The 23,132-nt window shown below is 42.7% G+C and overlaps 1 protein-coding gene, 1 long non-coding RNA gene and 2 other non-coding genes across 5 annotated transcripts; 3 read left to right on the top strand and 1 right to left on the bottom strand.

Annotated features, from left to right (window-relative positions):
- The first annotated feature begins 311 nt into the window (after window positions 1–311).
- Window positions 312–14,717, top strand: LOC125532289. Of its 2 annotated transcripts, XM_048696418.1 has the most exons (8): window positions 312–469; window positions 1,353–1,681; window positions 1,798–1,883; window positions 2,052–2,198; window positions 2,301–2,403; window positions 3,244–3,356; window positions 3,782–3,896; window positions 14,325–14,717. In XM_048696418.1, exons 2-7 carry the CDS (start codon window positions 1,405–1,407, stop codon window positions 3,872–3,874), a joined length of 819 nt encoding a protein of 272 aa, XP_048552375.1. In that variant the 5' UTR covers window positions 312–469; window positions 1,353–1,404; the 3' UTR covers window positions 3,875–3,896; window positions 14,325–14,717. The 2 variants fall into 2 exon arrangements, with proteins under 2 accessions (XP_048552375.1, XP_048552374.1); XM_048696417.1 differs by lacking the exon at window positions 14,325–14,717 and having other exon boundaries at window positions 3,782–5,313.
- Window positions 5,231–5,308, top strand: LOC125532292. The gene has a single exon (XR_007293973.1). It is a non-coding gene; the product is annotated as a small nucleolar RNA snoR117 (small nucleolar RNA).
- LOC125532291 lies at window positions 6,553–6,630 on the top strand. Its single transcript, XR_007293972.1, has one exon. It is a non-coding gene; the product is annotated as a small nucleolar RNA snoR117 (small nucleolar RNA).
- Window positions 14,718–17,523: 2,806 nt separating the features above from the next.
- Window positions 17,524–19,496, bottom strand: LOC125532290. The gene is made up of 4 exons (XR_007293971.1): window positions 18,957–19,496; window positions 18,822–18,884; window positions 18,420–18,498; window positions 17,524–17,776 (listed from the first exon to the last, which is right to left on the bottom strand). It is a non-coding gene; the product is annotated as an uncharacterized LOC125532290 (long non-coding RNA).
- Between the last annotated feature and the right edge of the window lie 3,636 nt (window positions 19,497–23,132).

Genomic DNA, 23,132 nt, shown 5'->3' on the forward strand with positions numbered 1-23,132 from the left:
ACTTGCCATCCTAAGGAATTGACTTGCCTCGTTCCTACGCGTAAAATGAGTTTTGAGTGGATGTGTAGTTTCCTCCAAAAACACGGGAAATGAGTAGTATTCCTACGAAATTCCTGCACGCATTTCCTACAAACCGAATGCATACATAGGAAATTTTTCTCTGGAATCCTTATTCCTATGAAAATTCTCCAAACCGAATGAGGCCCTATGTCACATCTAAGTTATGTCACATCTAGATGTGTCCTAAACAGATCCTTTATTTTACGTAAAAAAATAGCACGAATAGAAGAGACCAACGAGGCACCGAATGAACCAAACCAACCACCTCTTTTCCCACGGCGGCCCCACCCCTCTCCCCCTCCGGTCAGTCTCCGTCCTTCCAGAAGGCCGCCGGAGTAGACGCGCTCCGGCCACTCCCCCTCAGATCCCGCCGCCGCGCCCCAGCCCCCATTGCCGCGGGGTTGCACCGGTAAGCCGCGGCCCGCCCTGCATATTTACACCCCCGTGCTACGTACATAGGAGGATCGCGGATTCGTTTCCACGGGAGCCCGTCGAGGCGACGACCGAGGTCGGTCAGCGGCACCGAATGCGCGCCGCGCCGTCGCCCAGCGCGGCCCCTCGTGGTCGCCGTCGTTGTCGTTTACCGTGTACCACTTGGTGGTGATTAGGGAAGGCCCGAGAATCGCTGTGGAGCCGCGGGGAATCCGCCGCGGCGACGCGCTGCTGGGATTGGATTCGGTTCCTGCCTTTTGGCTTCGTTCCTTGCTTTTTACTGGGTCACTCGGAGGGGGGTTGCGTCAGCCCTTGTAGTCGTTGATTCACAGTTGCCGGCTGTTGCTTGTTTTGAATTCTCAATTGATGCTCCCAGGTTTCGTGCGCTGGATTTGTTGGGACTGGTACCTAAAGCCAACAATGTACAGTCCCCCCAACTTGGGACCATAACTGATTTTGCACTCTATATGGTCATTAAGGATGCTAATGGAACAGTCCCAAGCAGAGAAACCCAGCAGAGGACATCAATCATTCCATGTTTCAGTGTACAGGATTCCATTATGAACCAATTTCTAGTTCGTGTAAAAATGTAAACTGTTAAAAACATTTGCTAAGAAAATATTTAAAAATAGCATGTGGTCTGATAACATGCCCAATAGCATGTTCTTCATTGTCAACCAAAGAGGAGGTTACCACTTACCTGTATCCATACTTCGAAATTTCATGGAATTTACCCTAAATGGCCTTTTGTTTTTACGTCGTGTTACTATGTTATTATATCTAGCTATTAATTTGTTCCACCCTTTCTTTCAAAATCATGCTTATTATTTATAGTTGACTGGTACTTCATTATCCTGCAGGACTTGCTTTTATCATATGACCGGCAACATGTTTCCTCAGTGATATCCAGGCATGATTTGGGTATTGTTCATAATGCAGTTGGCTTCACATGGCACCCGAGATGACGAAGGGACACAGCTGGTGCCCCTTTGTGACCAGGAAGCAACGTCAGATTCGCAGGAGATATTTTCGCAATCTGACACCGCAGGAAGCTCCACCGAGTATCTGGGCTCATGTGAAATCAAGCCATTGATTGTTGAGGATGAAAACCACAATATCGATGCGGATGAAGATACCCATCTTGTCATTCAAGACTTTCCACAATGCCGGATTTGCCTTGATAATGAAGGTCCACAGTCCACACTACACTATGACCTGAAATACCCTTTTCTTATATCTTTTATATACCTTGTTATATTTTATATTAAATCACTGTTTACCATGTCGCATTTCTGCTGCAAGCAGGTGATGACTTAATTGCACCATGCAATTGCAAGGGCACACAAAAGTATGTCCATAGGTCCTGTCTTGATAACTGGAGATCAACAAAGGTATTGATTCACGAGCATTTTATCATTTACATTGCACTTGTAGAGTGTAGAGTTGACGCTCAAGTGCTCAATCATCCTGAAATCCACCCAAACCACCTGACATGCTAACACTCATTATCGTTACATTATTCTCATTCTGACCTAGTTTCTTTGTTACACATCACCCAGGAAGGTTTTGCATTTTCACATTGCACTGAGTGTCGGGCAGCATTCTTACTTCGTGCAAATGTTCCTCCAGATCGATGGTGGTTAAGGCTCAAGTTTCAACTTCTGGTTGCTAGAGATCACACATTGATCTTTTTCATTGTACAACTGGTAAGATGTTCACACCTTGCATAGTCTAGTGCCATGAACTAATTTTCTTACCCAGTTGATTGTTTTGTTACCAAGTTGATTTATTTTCTTTTTGCCTGATAGGTTGTTGTTTTATTGGGTATGCTGGTATACAGATTTTATGGAGATGAGCTGCGAGAAATGTTTGGCTATGAACAGCATCCTTATGCTTTTTATGCATTGGCAAGTAAGTTCAATTTTCATAGTGATGTCTACTATCCTTGCACATGTTACAAAATATCTTTGTCTATGATTCAAGAAATTTCTTGAATTGCCATTTACCTAACATGTCGAATGAGAACTAGATAACTATGCCATTTATTAGTACTGGATTTCTTCCTATTCAGTGCTCTCAATATGGTTTGGCTACTTCTTTAAAATAAGCCACTCATTATTTGCATCTTCCATTTTTAATTTTGTGGCCAGTATTAAGATATATGGTGTTCAAATGGTCTTATGCTTGCCTGATATGTATTTCTGTATCTATGAGGATATAGATCATCATTGTGTAATTTATGGTCCCAGCAACACCTTTGGTCCTTTGAGTTCAAACAAAACATACATAGTACTCCCTCTGTAAACTTTTATAAGACATTTTAGGTCAGTAAACTAGTGACCTAAAACGTCTTATACAAATTTACAGAGGGAGTACATTTCATATAGGATGAGGCATGGTTATCTAAGCGTGGTTTGTACTTTGGGCAAGCATGGAAATACCTGTCATATGGATTTCTTTTCATAGTTCAGATGATCGTCTAAACTACTCAAATTGTAGACAATCATGTCTGATAGAGATAAGCCTACACGCTCAATGGGAGCTACAATAACTCATGCTTGTAAATTGGTGGGCATATGTAAATTGTAAAGACAATACAGGCTAGATGAGAATGTAATGACATTTGTCTATCTGCTGTCGGCATTTAGCATAGCATTTGTGATTGTACAAGTATTAGCATCGTCTGTGCCGTGTCTGAAGCACTTGCTCAGATTTTTTTCCTAATGTTTATAATATTTTCTCAAACTGCAGTACTGGCTGTTATTTTGGTTGGTTTGCTATATGGATTCTTCATAGCTATAATATGTGGACAGAGGATCACCGAACGGCACTACCATGTTCTTGCAAAGCAAGAGTTAACCAAGGTTTGTGACAGAAAGAAAAACAGAAACATCAAGTTTGTTGATTGATCTCCATCCCAAGAAGTGCATTTTCTGATTAATAAACTGTTTCTGTAACTGATTAATGAATTATTAGTTGTGCCACCAAGTACTCTAGTCACCAACAGTCTGATATGTTGCGAAAATCTGAATGCCAGTTTCAACATAGAGTGTCCCAATTGGTTCTGTATCTTGCATGATCCCAGTGGGCTATACTAGAGCATGAAGTCCCTGTGAGATGATTTTTTTGGGTGTTTCTTGTTAGTTACACGTGCCTTTGTTTTTTTTCCTTATCCTGGCAAACAATAGCTTCTCAGTATTACAACTTTTAAATTTGTAGCACCTTCTCTTTCTCATGATAAACTTATGCTAAAAGATTTGCTCATACTGTGATGTTCTTCTTATGGCAGGAGTATATCGTAGAGGATCTTGAAGGAGCTGATCCAGTGGCAGACCTTGATCCTAGCCATGTCACGGAGCTGAGGACGCTGGGACTCTATTGAGCATAGCCGCATATAGCATCAGGTTGGCAGTTTAAGTTGCTGTTGATTTACAGCATTCTCTTAGTTGTTATGGGTGCACTCTCTACTTGTCTAGAAATCACTCTCTACAGCTTGTAGAAGTATATGTAACGGCTCGTACAAAAAACTGCAAGAAACATCCCCTTCCACGGTTCAAATTTCATAATGGCCATTCCATTATCACGCCAAAAATGCCCCCTTTTCTCTATCATTTCGTAAGCAGCTAGTACCGGGTTTCCATATCCCTTCCAGACCGCAAGGCTTCCGGAAATCCTGTGCTCTGGTCGCTCCGTGCTGCGTCGTCGTGTAATTTCATTTGGGCTGAGCTGGGTGATTCCTCCAATCAAATGGCAACGCCACTCTATGCATGGATCCCATCCATCCATCTCTCCTTTTTCTTTTGTCCCTAAGGTTCTGATCCCTCTCTCTAGATCTTTCTGGTATCCCCTCGGTTTATTCCTCGTGCTCACTTTTTCGATTGGCGCCTGTCATCGCCCCTATTTTGCCCGGCCGCTGCTGCAAAGCTCCATGGGCGAAGGAAAATTCTGCTGCACCATTGCTGTGCTGGAGGCCGGCCAGCACAGCCATCACAGGCGAGACATGTCACCGTCTCCCCGGCCCACCATTTCTTCAATTTAGAAGAAGGGTCAGTACATGCTTTAAGTGATCATGTTCAGGTCGGTTCTAAAGTGATCTATTGCCGTCACGCGTGGGCATTCTGTTGTTCTTGTTGGTCTTTCGTGCTTGACCGACGAGTGATATCTAAGGTTTTCACTGTTTTGTACTGCTACCATGTGGTTTTGCCCAGCTGCATCGGGCGTCCAAGAAATGAGATGCTCTAGCAAAGACCACTCCTACCCTTTTTTTTTTGGTTTGAGCGGTACTCCTAGCTGTACCATGTGCTGTGTACTAGCCAGGCCTTATTTTTGTGTCCGTATTACAACTAAACTCGGCTGATGACAAAGGGCCCAGTAGCTCGCGTGTGGGCGGCGTATGGGGCTCCCGTAACGCCATCTCGGCGGTACGCGGAAGGAAGCTGGGCCCATTTTCTGGGCCTCTCCCCTTAGGAGTTTACACCTAAAATGGGCCCAGTGGCTCGTGCGGGCGGCCTATTGGGCTTTGATAACGCCAGCCCGGCTCTCTGGTTCCGCAAGAAACTAGGGTTAAAGGGCACCACTATATAACCCGCCACATGCCCTCCCCTTCCAGCACCACAAGCCGCCGCCGCGACGGGGCGAGGCCGCAAGATGTGTTTCCTCGCTCGCCGCCGCCTCGTTTCTTCTTCCCCGAGTTTCCCCTCGCGTTTCGATCAAATATTCGATCTTTCTTTGTTTTGGGGGCCTGTGATGTGAACAATTTGTCCGTACCATCTGACATCTCTGATGATCCACATTTGCTAATGTATCTCTGAGGTCCCCCTTCTGGTTCTTCCCCATCTGGTTTTGGTTTCGATTTGAATTTTTTTACCTATCGATCTCTGTTTTTGCTGTCGCTCAGCCATGGGAAAGGCAACAAATTAGAGTCTCTGATGCGCTAAACCCCATAGCGACTTCGGTGCTGTACGTTGCCCAGAGCGACCCCGGCGATAGTTATCATGCGTGCGCCGTCTTCTCGTACGGCGTGTGCATCCCTGTCCCCTACATCTCCCGACGTTCGTACGAATGAATGAATCTTGTTAGAACTTCCGAGGCAAACAAATTAGAGTCTCTGATGCGCTTCTGTAGCGACTTCGGTGCTATACGTTGCCGAGAGCGATTTTGGAACGTGGTATCATGCGTTCGGCGGCTCACGTCCGGCTCGCGCATCCCTTTGTTCCACACTTTTTAGCTTTGCTTTTTTAACCACAAAAACAGAAAAATTGTTGGCTATGGATGCTTTGATTTTTTTTTGTTGTGCTTTCCCTGTTTACTTGCCCTTTTTGTGCTTGTGTTTGGAATCAGTCCAATATGAAGACATAGGGTTAACTCCAGGACCGCATGGCAACAATGAAAATGAGTGGACGAACACAAATGCTTGCATTATCTTCAAAAAGGAAAAGATTAAGGGGACTTCAATTCAAACGAAAGCAGTGTTAAGTTCATTACAGACCCTTGATACAGTTCAAATACCACAACATCAACAGCCTTTGAAATCTATTGCAGGCAGCAGCACATCATCAAACTGAAATGCAACAGAATTAGAATCTGTGCCAGAATGGTTGAATGTTCTGGTTTTCTTCAGTTTAATGTGCGCTGGAGTGGGCAGAGTCCTTTCGTCCATGAGGCAATCTAGTAGTTCTAGTAGTAGTAGAAACAATGCAAGCCAAAGCTTGCCAAACTAGTTTGACAAGCAAGTTTCATTAGAGAGCAGGCAACTATTGGTTATACATGGTAGCAGTTTACTATGAGAAACCACCTCTTTCTATACCATATCATGTACACTATACATGCTGAGGATCAAATGCCTGTAGCAAACAGGAAACAGCTTGAACTGCCTTTCCCCCGAATTAGAGGCATCAGAGAATATGGAAGGTGAAATATCACATTTTTCATCACGATATGTACAGACATTCTAAGGCTGGAGCTACTCCAGAAACTGCTGGAGCTTAGCCACCCACGAAACAACGCTATCAATCACGAGTTTGCTTCTTTCATAGTTGCCTCACAATCTACTTTTTTGGGGGCCTGTGATGTCAACAATTTGTCCGTACCATCTGACATCTCTGATGATCCACATTTGCTAATGTATCTCTGAGGCCCCCCTTCATGTTCTTTCTCGTCTGGTTTTGGTTTCGATCTTGAATTTTTACCTATCGATCTCTGTTTTTGTGCCGTCGCGCGCCCATGGAAAGGCAACAAATTAGAGTCTCTGATGCGCTTAACTCTGCAGCAACTTCGGTGCTGTATGTTGCCCAGAGCAACCCCGGGGATAGTTATCAAGCTTGCGCAGTCTTCCCGTACGGCATGCGCTAAACTCTGTAGCGACTTCGGTGCTGTACGTTGCCAAGAGCGAGCTGGGAACGGGTTTTCATGTCCTGTCTCGCGTACGACGTACTCGAACTCTTTTTCCCACACTTTTAATTCAGATCGGTTCTCATGTTTTATGATACCAGATTTTTTAAGATATACAAGAACAAGACTCTCTGACGATTGTTATCAGTATGCGATCTGCTAACGATCCTTGCTGCAAAGAACCTGGGAAGCATTGACAATCAGTGAATGAACAAGATGATGAAGGAAACATTTTTCAGATAAAAAATGCTTACACATAAACGAAACCAGTGTGACTACAGACAGGCTCTTCATAAAAGAGCGTTGTTACAGGGACGACATTGTTTAGCCGATTGTTGGATGATGCAACGGATCCAACCATGCATGAGTATGTCAGTCCAAAAATCATGCAGAGTATCGTCCGTGTAGTAGTTCCGATCATAAAATCTGTGGTAGCCAGTAAAGCACATGAGAAACTGAAGTTGCATCTGGACTCCTGGGGGCCTGCATGGACGACAATTTTCGTTTGAGAGCAGCCACCAATTGTCTCTTGGCCAAGCTATATCTAGTTAGTGGTGTATCATGGGATAATAACCATAAAAACATAAAGATGGTCAGGCGTCCAGAAACCACCTGGTTCATCCTTCCCGCTGCTGCATCAGCCAAATGTTTAAATTTTATGGGACTTGATAATATCTTATCATAAGCCTGAGCTGGTGGTAACCAGAATTAGAGGCAGAGAATATTGAAGGTGAAATATTATCTCTTTACCAACTTAATATGATGTATCAGACATTTTTCTTCCGATAGTATATCCCAGACATGCAGGCTCACTTTTGGCTGGAGCTTCTCCAAAAATGCCTGGAGCACGGAAACCTTTGTTATCTTTCATCCCTCGGGCATCAAACCATTTATCTTTGGGGACATCTCTAATGAACCATGTTTGCTAATGTATCTCTGAGGCCCCTTGTGTTTCTTTCCCATCTGATTTTGGTTTTGATCTTTATCTTCCATCACCGTAGTCCATTTATATCTTTGATTTAAAAATGGAAGGAAGGCAACAAACTAGAGTCTCTGATGTGCTAAACTCAATAGCGACTTCGGTGATATAGGTTGCCGAGAATGACCCTGGCGATAGTTATCATGCATGATCCGGCTTCTCGCACGGCCTGTGCATCCCTATCCCGTACACCTTCTTCGGTATGACTTCGAGGCAACAAATTAGAGTCTCTGACACGCTAAACTCCCATGTCGCGGAGAGCGATTTTGGAACAAGTTTTCATGTGTGCGCCATTACGGTCTACACATCCCTCTGTCCCATGCTTTTTTTTTTCGGGAAAACGCAAGAAGGGCTTGCATTTCATTGCTTTGGAAAGGAGGGGAGTCTTGGTTACAATCCTCCTAGGAGGGAATTACAGTGTCTGGGGGCATATCAGTGCACGTCCCAGGTTTGCGGCAAGATGGCACGAAGCCCTAGGGCGCCGACTTTGGCCCAGAGGGCGGCCTCATCTTTGATCTTTGTGAGCAGGTCGGACGTCGAGGGTTGACCTCTGTTGAAGACGCAATCGTTGCGGTGCTTCCATATCATCCATGGGACGAGGAGGGTCACGGAGGCGAGGCCCTTGCGCATGGGCATTGGGGTGTCATGTTGCGCCGTGCTCCACCAATCATTGAGGGAGATCTCTCGGTCCGGCGGGGTGCAGGGGAGTCTGAGCCAGTGCAGTACGTCGTGCCAGGTCTGCCTGGCGAATGGGCAGGCGAGGGTGAGGTGGTGCATGGACTCGGGGGCCTGGTCGCAGAGGAGGCATCGTGCGGGGTGCTGCAGGCCGCGGCTGGCGAGGCGGTCGGCTGTCCAGCACCGGTCCAGGCGGGCGAGCCAGTGGAAGAAACGGACGCGTAGGGGTGCCCAGTTCTTCCAGGTGAGTTTCCATGCGTCGCAGCCCATGGAACCATTGAAGGTGGCGAGGTAGGCCGATTTGGCGGAGTAGACGCCGCTTGTGTTCCACTTCCAGATGAGGCGGTCTGGCTCGTCGGAGAGGGTCGTGGCGTTGATGGCCTGCCAGATCTGTAGGTATTGTCCGATCTCGTGTATGCCGATCGTGCCGTGTATGTACCGTGCCCATTGGTTGGCCTGGAGTCCATTTGCAACGGTCCTGAGCTTGCGGCGACGCTTGGGAATGCAGGCGTAGAGGAGCGGCACGATCTCGCAAACAGAATGCCCGCCAATCCATCGATCTTCCCAGAACAGGGCCACCGTGCTGTTCCCGAGTTGCATGGTGGTAGATGCGAAGAAGAAGGCACGCTCCTCGGCGGTGAACTGCAGGTCGAGGCCGGCCCATGCTCTAGTGCTGTCCGTATGGCTGAACCACAACCAGCGGGTGCAGAGCGCGAGGCTGGTACGGCCAAGGTCGTGCACGCCGAGTTTGTCCCATGCTTTTACCTTCTTTTACCCAAATATATGGAAAATTGTTTCATTTGGGTCCCCCTTTTTAGGGACATTCCTGCTTACAAGGCCTTTTCTTTATAACAGTACTCCCTCCATCCCATAATATAAGACGTTTTTTGACACTACACTAGAGTCAAAAAAACGTCTTAAATTATGGGACGGAGGGAGTAATAATTAAATAAGAAAATTATTCACCCTAATTTTTTAAAAAAATTTATTCACATATGCACTGGTGCCTTTGGGCCACCGAAGAACAACAATCCAATATTCAAGTATGTTGTACTAATGCAATCATAAATAGTGTTATCTTAATCAAGAGAGGTGCTTTAACCTTATATCGGACAAAAGCATTATCAGATGATGCATCTTATTATGGAACTAGTATGGGATCTACTATGCACAAAACGATCCTCGAAGAACTCTGGATGTACATACTACCTAATAGCTCAATGTCTAACCCTTAGAAGGTTTAGGCTTTACTCCGTCTGTTTCAAAATATTGAAGTTCTAGGTTTGTCCGAAGTCAAACTTCTTTAAGTTTGACCATGTATATACAAAAATAGATTGACATCTACAACATCAAATAAACATAGTATGAACATATATTTTATGATGAATGTAATGAGACTAATTTTGTGTTGTAGATGTTATATTTTTTGTCAGACTTGGTCAAACTTAAAGATCTTTGACTTAGGACAAACTAGAACTCAATTTTTTTTGGGAACGGAGGGTGTAGAAACTGTTTTTTGGGCTACCAAAAGGTTGAATATACCTTTGACTTAATTAATATGGTTAACTGGATATATGCCACTGCAATTTTGGTCAACTGAAAACGCCATTACAATTTTACACTTTGGGGATATGCCAATACAATTCGTCCACCCTGCTCTATATAGAGGATGGAATAATTGTAATGTCATTTTTCCAAAGTGCAAAGCTGTAATCGCATTTTTACAATTCACCAAAGTTGCCATGGTATATATCCAGTTAATCCTTATTATTATCTCTAGAGTCTATAGCACAATGTACCACAGTACTACTCTTGATTCACATACATATTTTGGATAATCTGCTTGTTGGTTCCCAGAATTAGAGGCATCAGAGAACTAAAGGGGAAATGATATCTCTTTTTCAACTTGATCCAGAAACAAGAAAACATGGTTATTTTCATCAATGCAACAATAGTATAATTTTGATAACATTTTAGGTTCAGTTCTTTTTGGCTGGAGCTTCTCCAGAAATGATTGTAAGATGTGTTTCTTGGCTTGCTTCCTTCTCTTCCATGAGCTTCCTCCCGAGTATTGATATAACTTTGGGGCCTGGGGTGTGAATAATTTGTCCGTAGCATATATCTTTGATGAAACCATGAGTTGGTTTTGAAATCTTATGGGTTTCAGCTCTAGCCTACCCCAACTTGTTGGGGACTAAATGCTTAGTTGTTGTTGTTGTTGTTGTTGTATTCACATTTGCTAATGTATGTCTGAGGTCTGATGTGTTTCTTATCTGTTTTGGTTTTCATTTTGCCACACATTCGTTTTATTGCCGTAGTTGATCTCTGTTTCTGCTGCATTTATCCCTGTAGCGACTTCAGCGCTGTATGTTGCTGACAGCGAGCCCGGTTGATAGTCATCAGTTATCATGCATGCGCCATCTTTTCGTATGGCCTCTGCATTCCTATCTCCGACACCTCCTGCAGTATGAATCTAAGAACTGCGAGGCAGCAAATTAGAGTCTCAGATGCGCTAAATTCTGTAGCGCCTTCGGTGCTGTACACTGCTTAGTGAGTCGAGAACAAGTTATTGCCCTATCTCATATCCCTTGGATCTTGTTTATCCAAAACTATTGGGACATGGAAGAACAACAATCCAATCTTCCTGTATGGAACTAATGGAGGGATAAATAGTGATGCTTTAAGCTTGTGTCCTGCAAAAACATTATCTGACAACGTATTTCAGTATGGAATCAGCAAAGAAATTGGGATGCATACTACTATACTAGTACAAGAATTCAGGTCCAATCCTTTGCATATCCATGGCCGCGTTGCTGTCTGCATGCAAACACTGGAAATGAGCGACTGATGAAAATAAATTTCTGCATTGTTCTTTCCGTGTAAAAAGATGAAGGAAACTTATACCGTAGAAGCTAATTTTGGGACTACCAAATGGTTGAATATACCTGGGACTTTAGCAATATCTTCTAACTATTGGCTCACATACATATTGAGGATCATCCACCTGTTGCAAACTGCAAACAACTTTAAAGGTTGGTTCCCAGAATTAGATGCATAAGAGAATATTAAAGGTGAATTATGAGCTTGACTTGATCCAGAAACAAGAAAACACGGTTATTTGCATCAATCCAACAGTAGTATGATTTCTCAAACATTTTTGTGACATAGTTTTCTTGATCGAAAAATGAGCAGATATGAAGTACTTAACACCTCTCAAAAGCTTCAGCTATTGCAAGCCTTCTCATCTGAGTTCTCGAGGCCTTGAAGATCAAGCAGACAAGTGGTCTAGAGTAGAAAAACCAACCAGCAGTTCAGCTACCCTAACCCAGTAGTTAGACTGCCTTGCCTTGTCATTTTGTTTCAGATCTTTGCCGCAATTGTAGGCTGCAGTCTGCAGAACTGTCATCCTGTAGATACCTGGTCATCTTGTTTCCTACCTGAACCTCCAATGGTCCTACTATTCTCTCTTAATTGATTAAGCTGAACTCCTGTCACTATTCTTAATACAAAAAGGAAAAAGTAATTAGTTGATGTTGATTATTGAGACAACTGAGTTGCGATGCAAAGTCACGCGAAGTAAGGAGTTTGAACTTCAAAATTACAATCTTGCCCATATGAGTTGTCTTACCTGAATCAAACTTTCTATTTTCATTGCCTCCTTTTGAAGCCAAGAATATATGCTCCATCTTTTTGTATGCTTATAGACATAGACTTCTTGCATATATCTTTCTGAAAGTAACAGAATATATGGGGAGATATTACTTTGTCCACTAACCAAGCATCTCCCTCTTAGCAGTTAACTTCTAACCAGTTTGTTTGGTGGTCTAATTATTGGTGCTCCATTAGTTTGTCTTCTTTTTTATTTTCCACCTCCCATAAATTTCTTTGATTTCCCAAATGACATCCTCCAGATTTTTGTATATCCCAGGTATTGGTATTTTTTATACCAATTTCCCTCGAAGTAAATATGATATCTGTATTTGCTTGAGACAACATGAAATTGGAGTTTAAATTCTTTTCTGTAGACAATTCATTCTTCCAGCCTACTGCTGGTAATGGATCAATAATGATTATTCTCCTAGGTTGGCAACCAGGACACCAGAGTGAAAGTGACATTGGAATTTATGCTGGTTGGGGTGCAAAAGAATGCACAACACTCCCATTGATGCACCAAGCTTCACGTTTTGGAGGGGCACCTCTTGCTCTTGGTGTCCTTATTCGTGTATTCCTGTACAAGTGTGAGTTACTGCAATAGCTTGTGGCCCTTTACAGAGTAGGATGCCCCTTGGCGCTGTGACAAAAGCAAGGGCAGACTTGTTCTTGGCTCTGTATGTTCTGGGGGTTCTCTGACTGTAGGGTCTACCGGTGGAGGTTGTCCCATGGGCCAACTAAAGTTGGGTCCCTGGGAAGATGGACCTCTCCTTGGGCCATAAGGGGGGTTTCTTCCCTCCGAGGCCACCAAGGGATCTTCTTGGAGGTGGTGGGTGAGTCTCTTCTATCACCCCTCTGTGGGAAATACCAGGGACCTATTAGAGGCGAAAGGAGGTGACCTGCTGTGGATCATCCTCACCTCATTATTTGCATAAGACTTCTTGAAAACAGTACATCCTCATGCATGCATGACCATGTGAGGTTATCATCCTCGAACTCCTGAAGTGTGGAGATGGTTTGACAATGTAAAAATGTTCTTTCGATGTGCCCTCTCCAGGCTACTGTTACTATGTCCTAACTGTTACCTTCTGTCTTAGAAAAATGGCAAGTACATGAACAAAGGTCCCCACTTTTCATCTAACAAGGCAATATGATCACACTATGAGTGCCAGTTCTTGCTTGCTAACCGTTTTTAAAACTCTTGACCATTAACAGTAGCCATCCTGACAGTGACCTGAAATATCTGATGACGTGTATATGAAGGTTATTCGATGTTGCGAGTGGTAGACATCACGTACATGTTCTCTTGATTCACTCTTTTTTTTGTGATGCAAATAATTGCCTGCAATACTTGTATACAGTCTGATGGCAGCAACTCAAACATTGATATGAGTAGTCTTCCTAACATTAGGCATGTCATCATATTGCAGTTCACGACCCTACAAATTCTTTACTTTTTACTTTTTTATGAACAAAAATGTAAGAGAGCGTAGCTTGGTAATCTGAGTTATGAGTCATGAGTCATCAGCTGCAACACTTTCCAACAAATGGGAACGCATCAAATTGAGAATTTGATAGAACACATCCAAAAGGTGTGAGACAGCTGACCCCCTCATCAGCTGCAGCTATTCCAGTGACACTGTGTCATGGTCATGGGTCGGTGCCATGATTGTGTCTAGAGAAGTCATCTAATGTTCTTGAGATGATGTATCTATGCATCTGATGACCGAGCATATCATTTCCCTGTGATCCAACACAAGGCACTATCTTCTGGACAGCTGTTTAAGTATGGGCATAGTTGGTGAAGCTACCAAAAATGTGTTGGGGTGATAGTTCAGGAATCAGTTCTGTCCCAAGCCTGTTTACCACAAATTCATCTCTTGAAAGTCTGAATTGCCCTCATGATTAAGTTGTGGGGAGATTACTAGCACCAGTTACACCGCCTCATCACCTGTGGACCTCTCCCCCGTTGTGACAGTTTTATCCATCTAGTATATCATAGTACAAAGTTTCATGGCTAAGTAAACCAAGAGAATAATTAACTTACTGAAAACTGAAATGCCTAGAGATTATGTAAGCTAAAGCATACCATACTTGAAATTATATTTGTGAGTTAACCTCCAATATTTTTTTCCAGGTAAACGGCAATGATGAAATGGGGAAACCAGCCTATTTCAGCATAACTTGGAAGACTGTTGTTGCATGAATATTATCACACTTCCATCACGAGGAATGAAAAATGGGCCTTTATGTGGCGCATAAGTGTATATTTTCAAAAGGAAAACAGGTCGTTCCTTTCTAGCCACCAAATAGAATTCATGTTTCTTTTTTGTTTCATGTAGGGTAGTTTGCTCTCAAAATAGGAGAATAAGGTGAGTTGCCTCCCACACATTCTCAACAGAGAGGTTGCAGAAATGCTAGGATGCTGTGCTGAATGTACTTTTTTTTTGTTAGATAGATTTCTTTCCTTTCCTTTTCCAGGTTCGTAATAAAATGTAACATTTAAAGTTGGAAATATGTTCTCTATTGTGCATATGTTGCAACTCTGCTTGGCCATGCTTCATCCGTTGATTATTTGCATCAAATTGATGAACCAATTGATATCCTTGAAGGTGTACACAAGTTTGTACGCCTAGCATCCCTGTTCAGAAAATGAAGTAGAGATTTATGTCGTATTGCTTGAACTGTCTGCACCATCATAATTTGCACTGCACATGCTGCTCTTGTACTGGAGGATCTTTTTAATCGTTTCTTCCATTTCTATTTTTCTATGATTGCTAGTACCTTGGGACTTGTGATGCGCTACTGAAATCAAGGACACGCACGTATGGCAGTATGTGCCTTGCTGCTGAACTGTTAATAATGCAACAAACACCTGAAGGTGGCGATCATTAGCAAACCAGCATGTGCAAGGGCAGTCAAGGTTCTAAATTTCTAGTGTATGGTTTAAATGTCCTGGATTTTTGGAAGTTCTTGCGAGTGATACTATTATAGTTTCAGCATTATTAAATATCATGATGTCAAGCGAAACTGATCTTCTTTGCGCACGAAGCTCTATGCTAAGTGTGAATGACCCTATAGCATTGCGTGAACTTGATCATCATGCCCTTCCAGTCTTTGTTTTCTAATTGTTTTGCTCTCACCATATATACATTGCATGAACTGGATTTTTAGAGAGAGAGACAGAGAGCATCCATGAATTGTTGAGCATATTTTTTTCTTGGATTTTGTTTGGTAATGGGGCCCTTAGGAGTCCATCAACCCAGGGTTCAAAAATCTGCGTTCATGAGGGGTTACAAAAATATCTTTGCAAAGAAGAATGGCCTTGTTTGAATTGAGTTTAATTTCTGTGTGCTCCCCGGCATTTAGCTACCTTATCTATTTTTCTTGGTTGGGTGAGTGGAGAAGCAACACACTTTTTTAATAATGCGAGGAGCAACACAATTTTTTACTACTAGTAGTGTCTCATATTTGGTCAACCTCACAGCCTTGCCATAGGGTTCCTTGACTTAGTTGCACTTGACAAATTAATTATGTGGGTTCTTCCATCAACACGTGTGCACTGCGAAGCAATGGTAAAACCATTTTAATGCAAGATGGGGGTAACAAGAGCCAATAACACAAGCAACCATGTGTGCTCAATTTGGCAATTAAACATGGCCTAATTATTGGCATTTATTTCTGATGTCCTAAATTACTAGTTGCTGGATGGGACGATATGAATGGTGGCGCACGACGATGACGGCGACCTTCCTGGAAGCAAGGAATCCCAGTAGGCACTAGGCAGTTAGTTGTCCAGTGAGTGGCAAGGAGTCCCATTGGAACTCTCCTTGGTTAGGTGAGAAGTCGTCTCTATATTTGGATGTTAATAAATAAATATGCATGCATTGGGCTGCTGTTTGTTGCATGCCTGACAAGCAACTATCAGACGCTTCTAAGTGAGGAAAAGGCTACCTAAATCAAGTTTGGTCGGCGGCTCAGCTGTTCTCCAGTTGAATTTCTGTTGAATGAAGCTAATTGTTGCCGTGGAATGAACTGGTTTTGAAAGTTCTATATTTCTAGTGCATGGGTGAAGGGAACTGGTTTTTTGAAAGTTCTTGCTAACAGAACTACTCCCTCCGTTCGGAAATAAGTGTCGTGGTTTGAGTTCAAATTTGAACTACAACCATGTTATTTCCGAACGAGGGAGTACTTTAGTTTTAGCATTATTAAATTTAATGTCAGGTGAAACTGGCCCTCTTTCCATGCAGAGCTATATTGGTAAGTGTGGCATTGGATGAACTTGATCCTGATGCCCTGCCAGTCTTTGCTTTCTATTTTTCTTTTTGCTCTCACCATATGCATTGCATGAACCTGATTTTTAGATATATATATATATAATATATATATATATATATATATATACAAAGAGAGAGAGAGAGAGAGAGAGAGAGAGAGATAGAGAGAGAGCATCCGTGAATTGTTGAGCATATATTATTTATTGAATTTTGTTTGGTAAAGGGGGCCTCAGGAGTCCATCAAAGCTATCCTGGGTTCAGAATCTGTGTTCACCAGAGATAACAAAAATATCTTTGCAAAAGAAGAGTTAGTCCCTGCTTGGATCGAGTGCAATTTTTGTGTGCTACCTTGTATAGTACTCCCTCCGTCCCATAATACAAACGTTTTTTGACACTACGCTAGTATCAAAAAACATCTTACATTTTGGGACGGAGGGAGTATTTTCTTGGTTGGGTGATAGGGGAAGCAACACATGTTTTTTTAGTTTCTTATAGTTGGTCAACCGCACAGCCTCACCATAGAGTTCCTTGACCTTATTGCACTAGAAAAAAATATAATTATGTGGGTTCTATGATCAACACATGCACATCAATTGAAAAAAAAACTATTTTAATGCAAGATGAGGGTAGCAACAGCCAAGAACACAAGCAACCATGTGTGTTTAATTCGGCAACTAACCATGGCCTATTTTTGTGTGATATTTATTTCTGATGGCCTGAATTACTAGTTGCTGGATGGAGCGCCGATGTGGATGGTGGCGCACCACGACGAACGGCGATGTTCCAGTAGGCAGTCAGTTGCAAGGAGTCCCGTTCGGACTCTCCATGATTAGGTGAGAAGTCATCCCTACATTTGGATGTTAATTAATAAATGTGCATGCCACTGCTGTTATGAAAACTAGATGATACCCCGCGCGTTGCTGCGGGAATTGTAGTGCGAAAAATTTGATGGATTAGACAAATGAATTATAAATAATTTGGATATACTTGTTAACCATATGGTCTCTTGACTAAAGTAAAACAATTTGATTAGATTGAATTGAACAATGCACGACCGGATAGAAAAATAGAAATATTTCCTCTTTTCCTTCTAATAATGTATATTTAAAAACACAAAATGCAAAGCAAATAATGTAATTGCTTAGTAAGGAACCTTCATTGTTCTGATCTTCAAACTAAGGAAGCATACGAAATGTAGTATGTGAGACAAAAGAATAGTTCACAAAGATGGAGCACACATCAATGGTCGTCCTGAATCCTTCACTTCGCTAACCAACTAACCTGCACACTCATGTATTGTACTGAGAACCACCTGAGAATCACACCACGGAATAAATTACTCAAATCAGCAAAAGTATGACAAAAAACACACAACTAAAGGAAGATCTTATTATCACGTGAGTATGATGACATGGCTAGCAAGATGTCCTCATTTGTGTATGCCTATCAAAATCTCTGTAAATAGATAACATATCGAATAATAATTTGATCGAGACATGCTACCTCTTGGGACATAGCAAACAACCAAAATGTATCTCGGCATGCTGGGAGAAGGTTATAACTTTTTATCTCATCCAAGTACACAAATATAGATTACTATCCTTGCTAAAGAAGAAGATAAGATAAGAATGTAGATCACTAAAAATATAGATGTACAGTTACGTAGTAGAGTTCAGAAAATGATGTGACATATTCCAACATATCAATTTAGGCACATGAATCATATGGTATGTTCCCACAATGGCGACATAACTTGTGCCCTCGGGAGTAGGTAATTTCACGCTTATGCTGGTAAAATGTTTTCAATAATAAAAAGTCATTTCAGGTAACACATTTTCCTAAGTTTAGTTACATTGCATGATATCAAGATGGATTATACACCAAACTGATTCGGTTCAGCAACTTAAGCTTGAATTTGTCAAACTTAAGCTAAAGAAGAAGATAAGGAAGCATACTGAATTATGTAGACTTTGATCTGGCCTCTCAAGCTCCAAAACAACGGCACCCGTATATGGCTGACCCAGCCACCACTCTCTGTCAGATTCAGCCATCATGCAGTATCAATGATGGGCATAACTGAAACAGTGTCCGACTATAATTGTTGAACAATACAGAAGGAGATGCATATACATGGAAGCTATTTCAATTATACAGAGATCGATGTATACATTCAGCATACAACTATGTTCCCAAATAAAATGTGTGTTGAATGAAAAAGAAGATTATGGACGTTATACCATCAAAGAAGATCTGTGCAAGGTAATTTCTTTAGATGTCTTCTTTAGCGATGCACAAATAATACAATCTCTGCAATAACTAATGCAATCCTGCTAAAGAAATGTAGGTACAGGAGTTACCTTCAGTGGATGGTAGCATTGATCGTCTTCTTCAAAGGGATCTAGTAACATGATTGTAGCAATCTGCTAGAGCAAATCAAAACAGTATAGTGAATCTGCAACTTGGAAGTTATTTTTTTGGGATCTCGGGTGTACCTTGATATACTCTTGACTGGCAGTATCTCTTCTCGTCAGCATATCGTGGTGAAGTTGTCTTAGAAAACCTTTACACAACAGCTTTCCTCCCAACCAGGCCAAGGCTACCGCCGGTTGCTGGTACTGCTGGCTGCAGGGCGTGGTGATCGATTTAGTGGATGGAGATGGTAGGACGGGGGAGAGAAGGCCACGGATTCTGTAGCCAAGGAGAAGAGGACGGATCTGATGGCACGGGTAAGCGAAGCGGTGGATGTGCAAGGGCTGGGGCGGGAGGTTGGGAAGGGTATTAATGGTGAGAAGACATGGTAGGTCAGGGGAGAGGAGGAGCCAAATTAAGGTATCGATGCATTGTCTCCATTAATGGACATTAGAGAAGGTGAAGAGGAAGAGGAGCAGCCGTGTAGAAGAAAGGACGCAGAGGAGGCGCTACAGAAGGAAGTGGTACCATCATGCGGGGAACCCTGATGGATACGGTCTGCCAACGTCCAACCCAGCCCATTCGAACTCTTTGCTGAGAAATCGCTTCGTACAGCCGCCACAAGTCCAGCCGAAGAAAAATTGAATATGTTTATTCAGACCTGAGGAGGTGGGCCTAAGTGGGACTGCATGAGGTGTGACGTGGCTAGATGTGAATGGATGATGACGTGTCTATGCTGCATGTTGAGATAAATCAAGTAGTGGGCGTGAACTTCTTAAGTATATAGGATGACGCAAGCTGCTATCAGGCGCTTCTAAGTGAGGAAAAAGCCACCTAAATTATGTCTGGTCGGCGGAGCCGCCGTTCTCCGGTTGAATTTCTGTTGAGTGACACTGGTTGTTGCTGTGTCCAGGCTTTGCCAAACTAGGAAACTAGGAAATACCTTGACGTATCAGAGAGATGGAAAACAACATCCACCAGTGCACCACTGACACGCATTGGCCCTGGCTGTATCCCACATACCATTTTTCACCAGCATTATGTTTGTACCTTCTCTTTTTGTGTGTGTTGGTACTCTAAATCTCATCAAAATTGCAATCTGGTAGGTATGATCTTCACCAGTTAGCCAGTTTAGTCACTGCATTGTGAGCACCTGGAGGCTTCTCTCTAATATTGCTTTAAAGCACTGTAGCTTAACAGCCGCCCCTTGCAATTACATGCACTCCATCTGCTTAATAATGCAGACAGAGAGAGACAGGGGCGCTCAATGGAATCAACTGGTGGTAGTTAGTTAGTGTTCCACTAATGACATTGCAAACAAGACTTGTCTTCCTAAGCATTTTTTGTGATTCCTAGCTCAGATGAGCAAGAGAAGGTATCATTTGCCTCCTTTCTTGCAAGAATTTGTTAAGAATGCAAAAGGGTAAAAGGTTTACGGAAAGGCTTGGGGGTGCAAGGATCCCATCAAGGGCGGGAAAGTGCATTTTTACAATCTGATGGCGACGCTTTAATCCTCCCTTCTGAAGCAAGGCAATTGCTGCTTTACCAGACTGTCAAATGGAGGCTAGCTAACTGCATTAAGCAAATGGCAGTCACATCACATCCATCAGATGCCTGGAAGCTTCAAGCTCTCAAAAAGGGCTGGTTAATTGTGCCAATTAGCGCTAAACAACACGCAACCACCTTCATCGTCGAGCCGGGAGAAACCCCCTCCGCGTTCCGAACGGGGCCTAACCTTTTCACATTCAGAAAGATCGCCGAGAAAAGGTAATTTTTATGCCCTTAGCTACACAATAATGTGAAAGTCCCCCTCTGTAAATCCTGGCTTGGACTTTACATCCAGGCATCCAGCCAGTCAGCACATTCTCATTGGCTGTGGAGGGAGAACAGTCAGTCCCTGTTGGCTTGCTGTTCCAGGAAAAACCCTATCCCTGCCTTTCACCTTCCATGAATGCACATTGCAAGCATTCCCATGGCAATGCAACAGCCTGCTTTTGACAACTTTGATTGCTCCCCCTAGAACATTACAAAACCCTGGCCTTCACTACAGATACAGTGACCATGACAGGCTCTTTCACCGTCCATTGTGGCAATAATGCCCGCCTTTTTTGCATCTCGTTTTCTTGGCACGGCGTGTGAAAACATTATACTCCATCCGTCCCACAATATAAGTTCATTTTTCAAGCTATAACGATCTTATATTGTGGGAAGGAGGGAGTACTACTAGTGTGAAAAAAAATGAGGGTAAGAACTAGCAATGTGCATAAGTGGAGAGGTGTAGGGCTGCTTTACAGAACAAGGGCAGTGTTCGTTCGTGTGTGTGTGTGTGTGTGTGTGTGTGGGTGGGTGGGTGCACCTAGCAACAAAAGCGAAGAGGAAATGTGTGTGACTGTGTTCAATTATTTGGTTTTATCTTTTCCATTTGCAGAAAAGGTATTCCAAGAACAACATTAAAGCCGGGCTGCCACGCATATTTCCCTGTGGTTGATGGCTACCTCCAACAATGGAAATGGAAGGGAAGGCAGACAAGTGTAATCAGATTCTCGCCAATTGTCTATGCAATTCTCAGGTAAGAAAAGAACCAGATGGTCCAAGATTTCGAATTTTCAATACTCAGCGCTTTATGCTCTTCGAGGAAATGTCCTCGAAAATTCATGGCAATTCGGCATCCGGTCCGGCTACACGTTAGAACTGAAGACGATGCTTGTTTAGTAAAAGCATGGTTCATAATCATACCAGGTTCTTCAAGAACTTGTTTCATGGACAGTTCATGTTCCAATGCCAACCTTAAGAAAAGAAAAAAAAATGAAATCTGGGATCTGTGGCAATCCACCCGATGTTGACCCGCACGCGTTCGGCGATGTGATTCTACTGAAATACCTGATCCAAGAAACACATTTCCACTTGCATTTGCATCCTGCACAGATTTATAAAAAATGCTAGTAAATCAATTTCTTCCAGTTAGCAATGACTGAATCTGATCTGGGGCTCCATGCAACTTGCACTGTGCAACTACTGATGGAGCAATGTGGCTGAACATGAGCACAGCAGCCTTTGTCCCCACCGACCACATGGGCTTAAGGAACACAGAAAGCAGGTTAGTGCATGCATTAGCCCATATGCAGCTGCTCATAACCACTATTCAATTGAGCACAAGTACAAACCCGCCGAGGTTAGTTTAAGAGGGGCAGATCCTTAGTCTTGGTTTCTGCAAGAAGGAATCAAAAGAACACTTGTTTAATTTCTGTGCGCGATAGATCGTGTTTGTGATGCCCACCATGCTTTTGATAAGATCCGAATTACATATCAACTGCTAAGAAATTCTCATCTTTGGTGTGAAATAGTCTTTGGCCGCATTTAGCGTGCTTCGAATGATAAAATTCCGCTCTTTATTCTCTGGAGAATTGTTTAGTGTGGCCTTTGTTCCAATATGGTCCTGCTTTTTATTCACCTTAAGATCTGAATTATACATCTCAACTGTTACGAAATTCTCTTCTTTGATGTGAAATAGTCTTTGGCCACATTTAGCGTGTTTCGAATGATAAAATTCTGTTCTTTATTCTCTGGAGAATTATTTAGGGTGGCCTTTGTTCCAATATAGTTATGCTTTTCAGTCTCCTTTTATATTTAGTAAAGTGTTTATTCTGTCTAACCTTTGCATCTCCCATAAAGGATATTTCTGGTCTTGTTTATGGTTAAGGACTACTCACTTTGTGTGAGAGAGTTTATTGGCTAATATATAAAGCTGCAAACCTGCCATACATCAAAACATTAATCTGAAATTCCATAACCTCTAATTAAGGCACTAATTGATTGCAGCTTATGGAGCCTTGTCAAGTTCCAAGGAACATTATGTCTCATCTAACCACATGCACAGGCTGCTGTCTCACTAATTCCATGTATAATGCATGAACCAACCTTTGGACTCAGGTGACACTATGATCCAAAAGCCACAATCAATGGCAAACAAGATCCCTTTTCCTCTTATCATTTTTTCTTCTCTTTCCTCCTGTTAGATCTTCATGTTCACAAATTATCAAGAGGTGACAGATGTGCACCAGCAGAACAACCTCACTATAATAAAGATACATTGGAGAAAAATATGTACTTTCTCTCTTCTCCACACACACACACACACATACCAAAAAGTAAAGAACACCTTGGACACAACAGCTCATGTTAAAAGTACAACTAAGTACTCTAGCTCTGTTGAGTGCCTCAAGATTCTTGAGAGGCGCCACCAAGAAAACCAAGGTCCA

This window comes from Triticum urartu, unplaced genomic scaffold (genome assembly GCF_003073215.2).
Source record: "Triticum urartu cultivar G1812 unplaced genomic scaffold, Tu2.1 TuUngrouped_contig_960, whole genome shotgun sequence".
Lineage (NCBI taxonomy): Eukaryota > Viridiplantae > Streptophyta > Magnoliopsida > Poales > Poaceae > Triticum > Triticum urartu.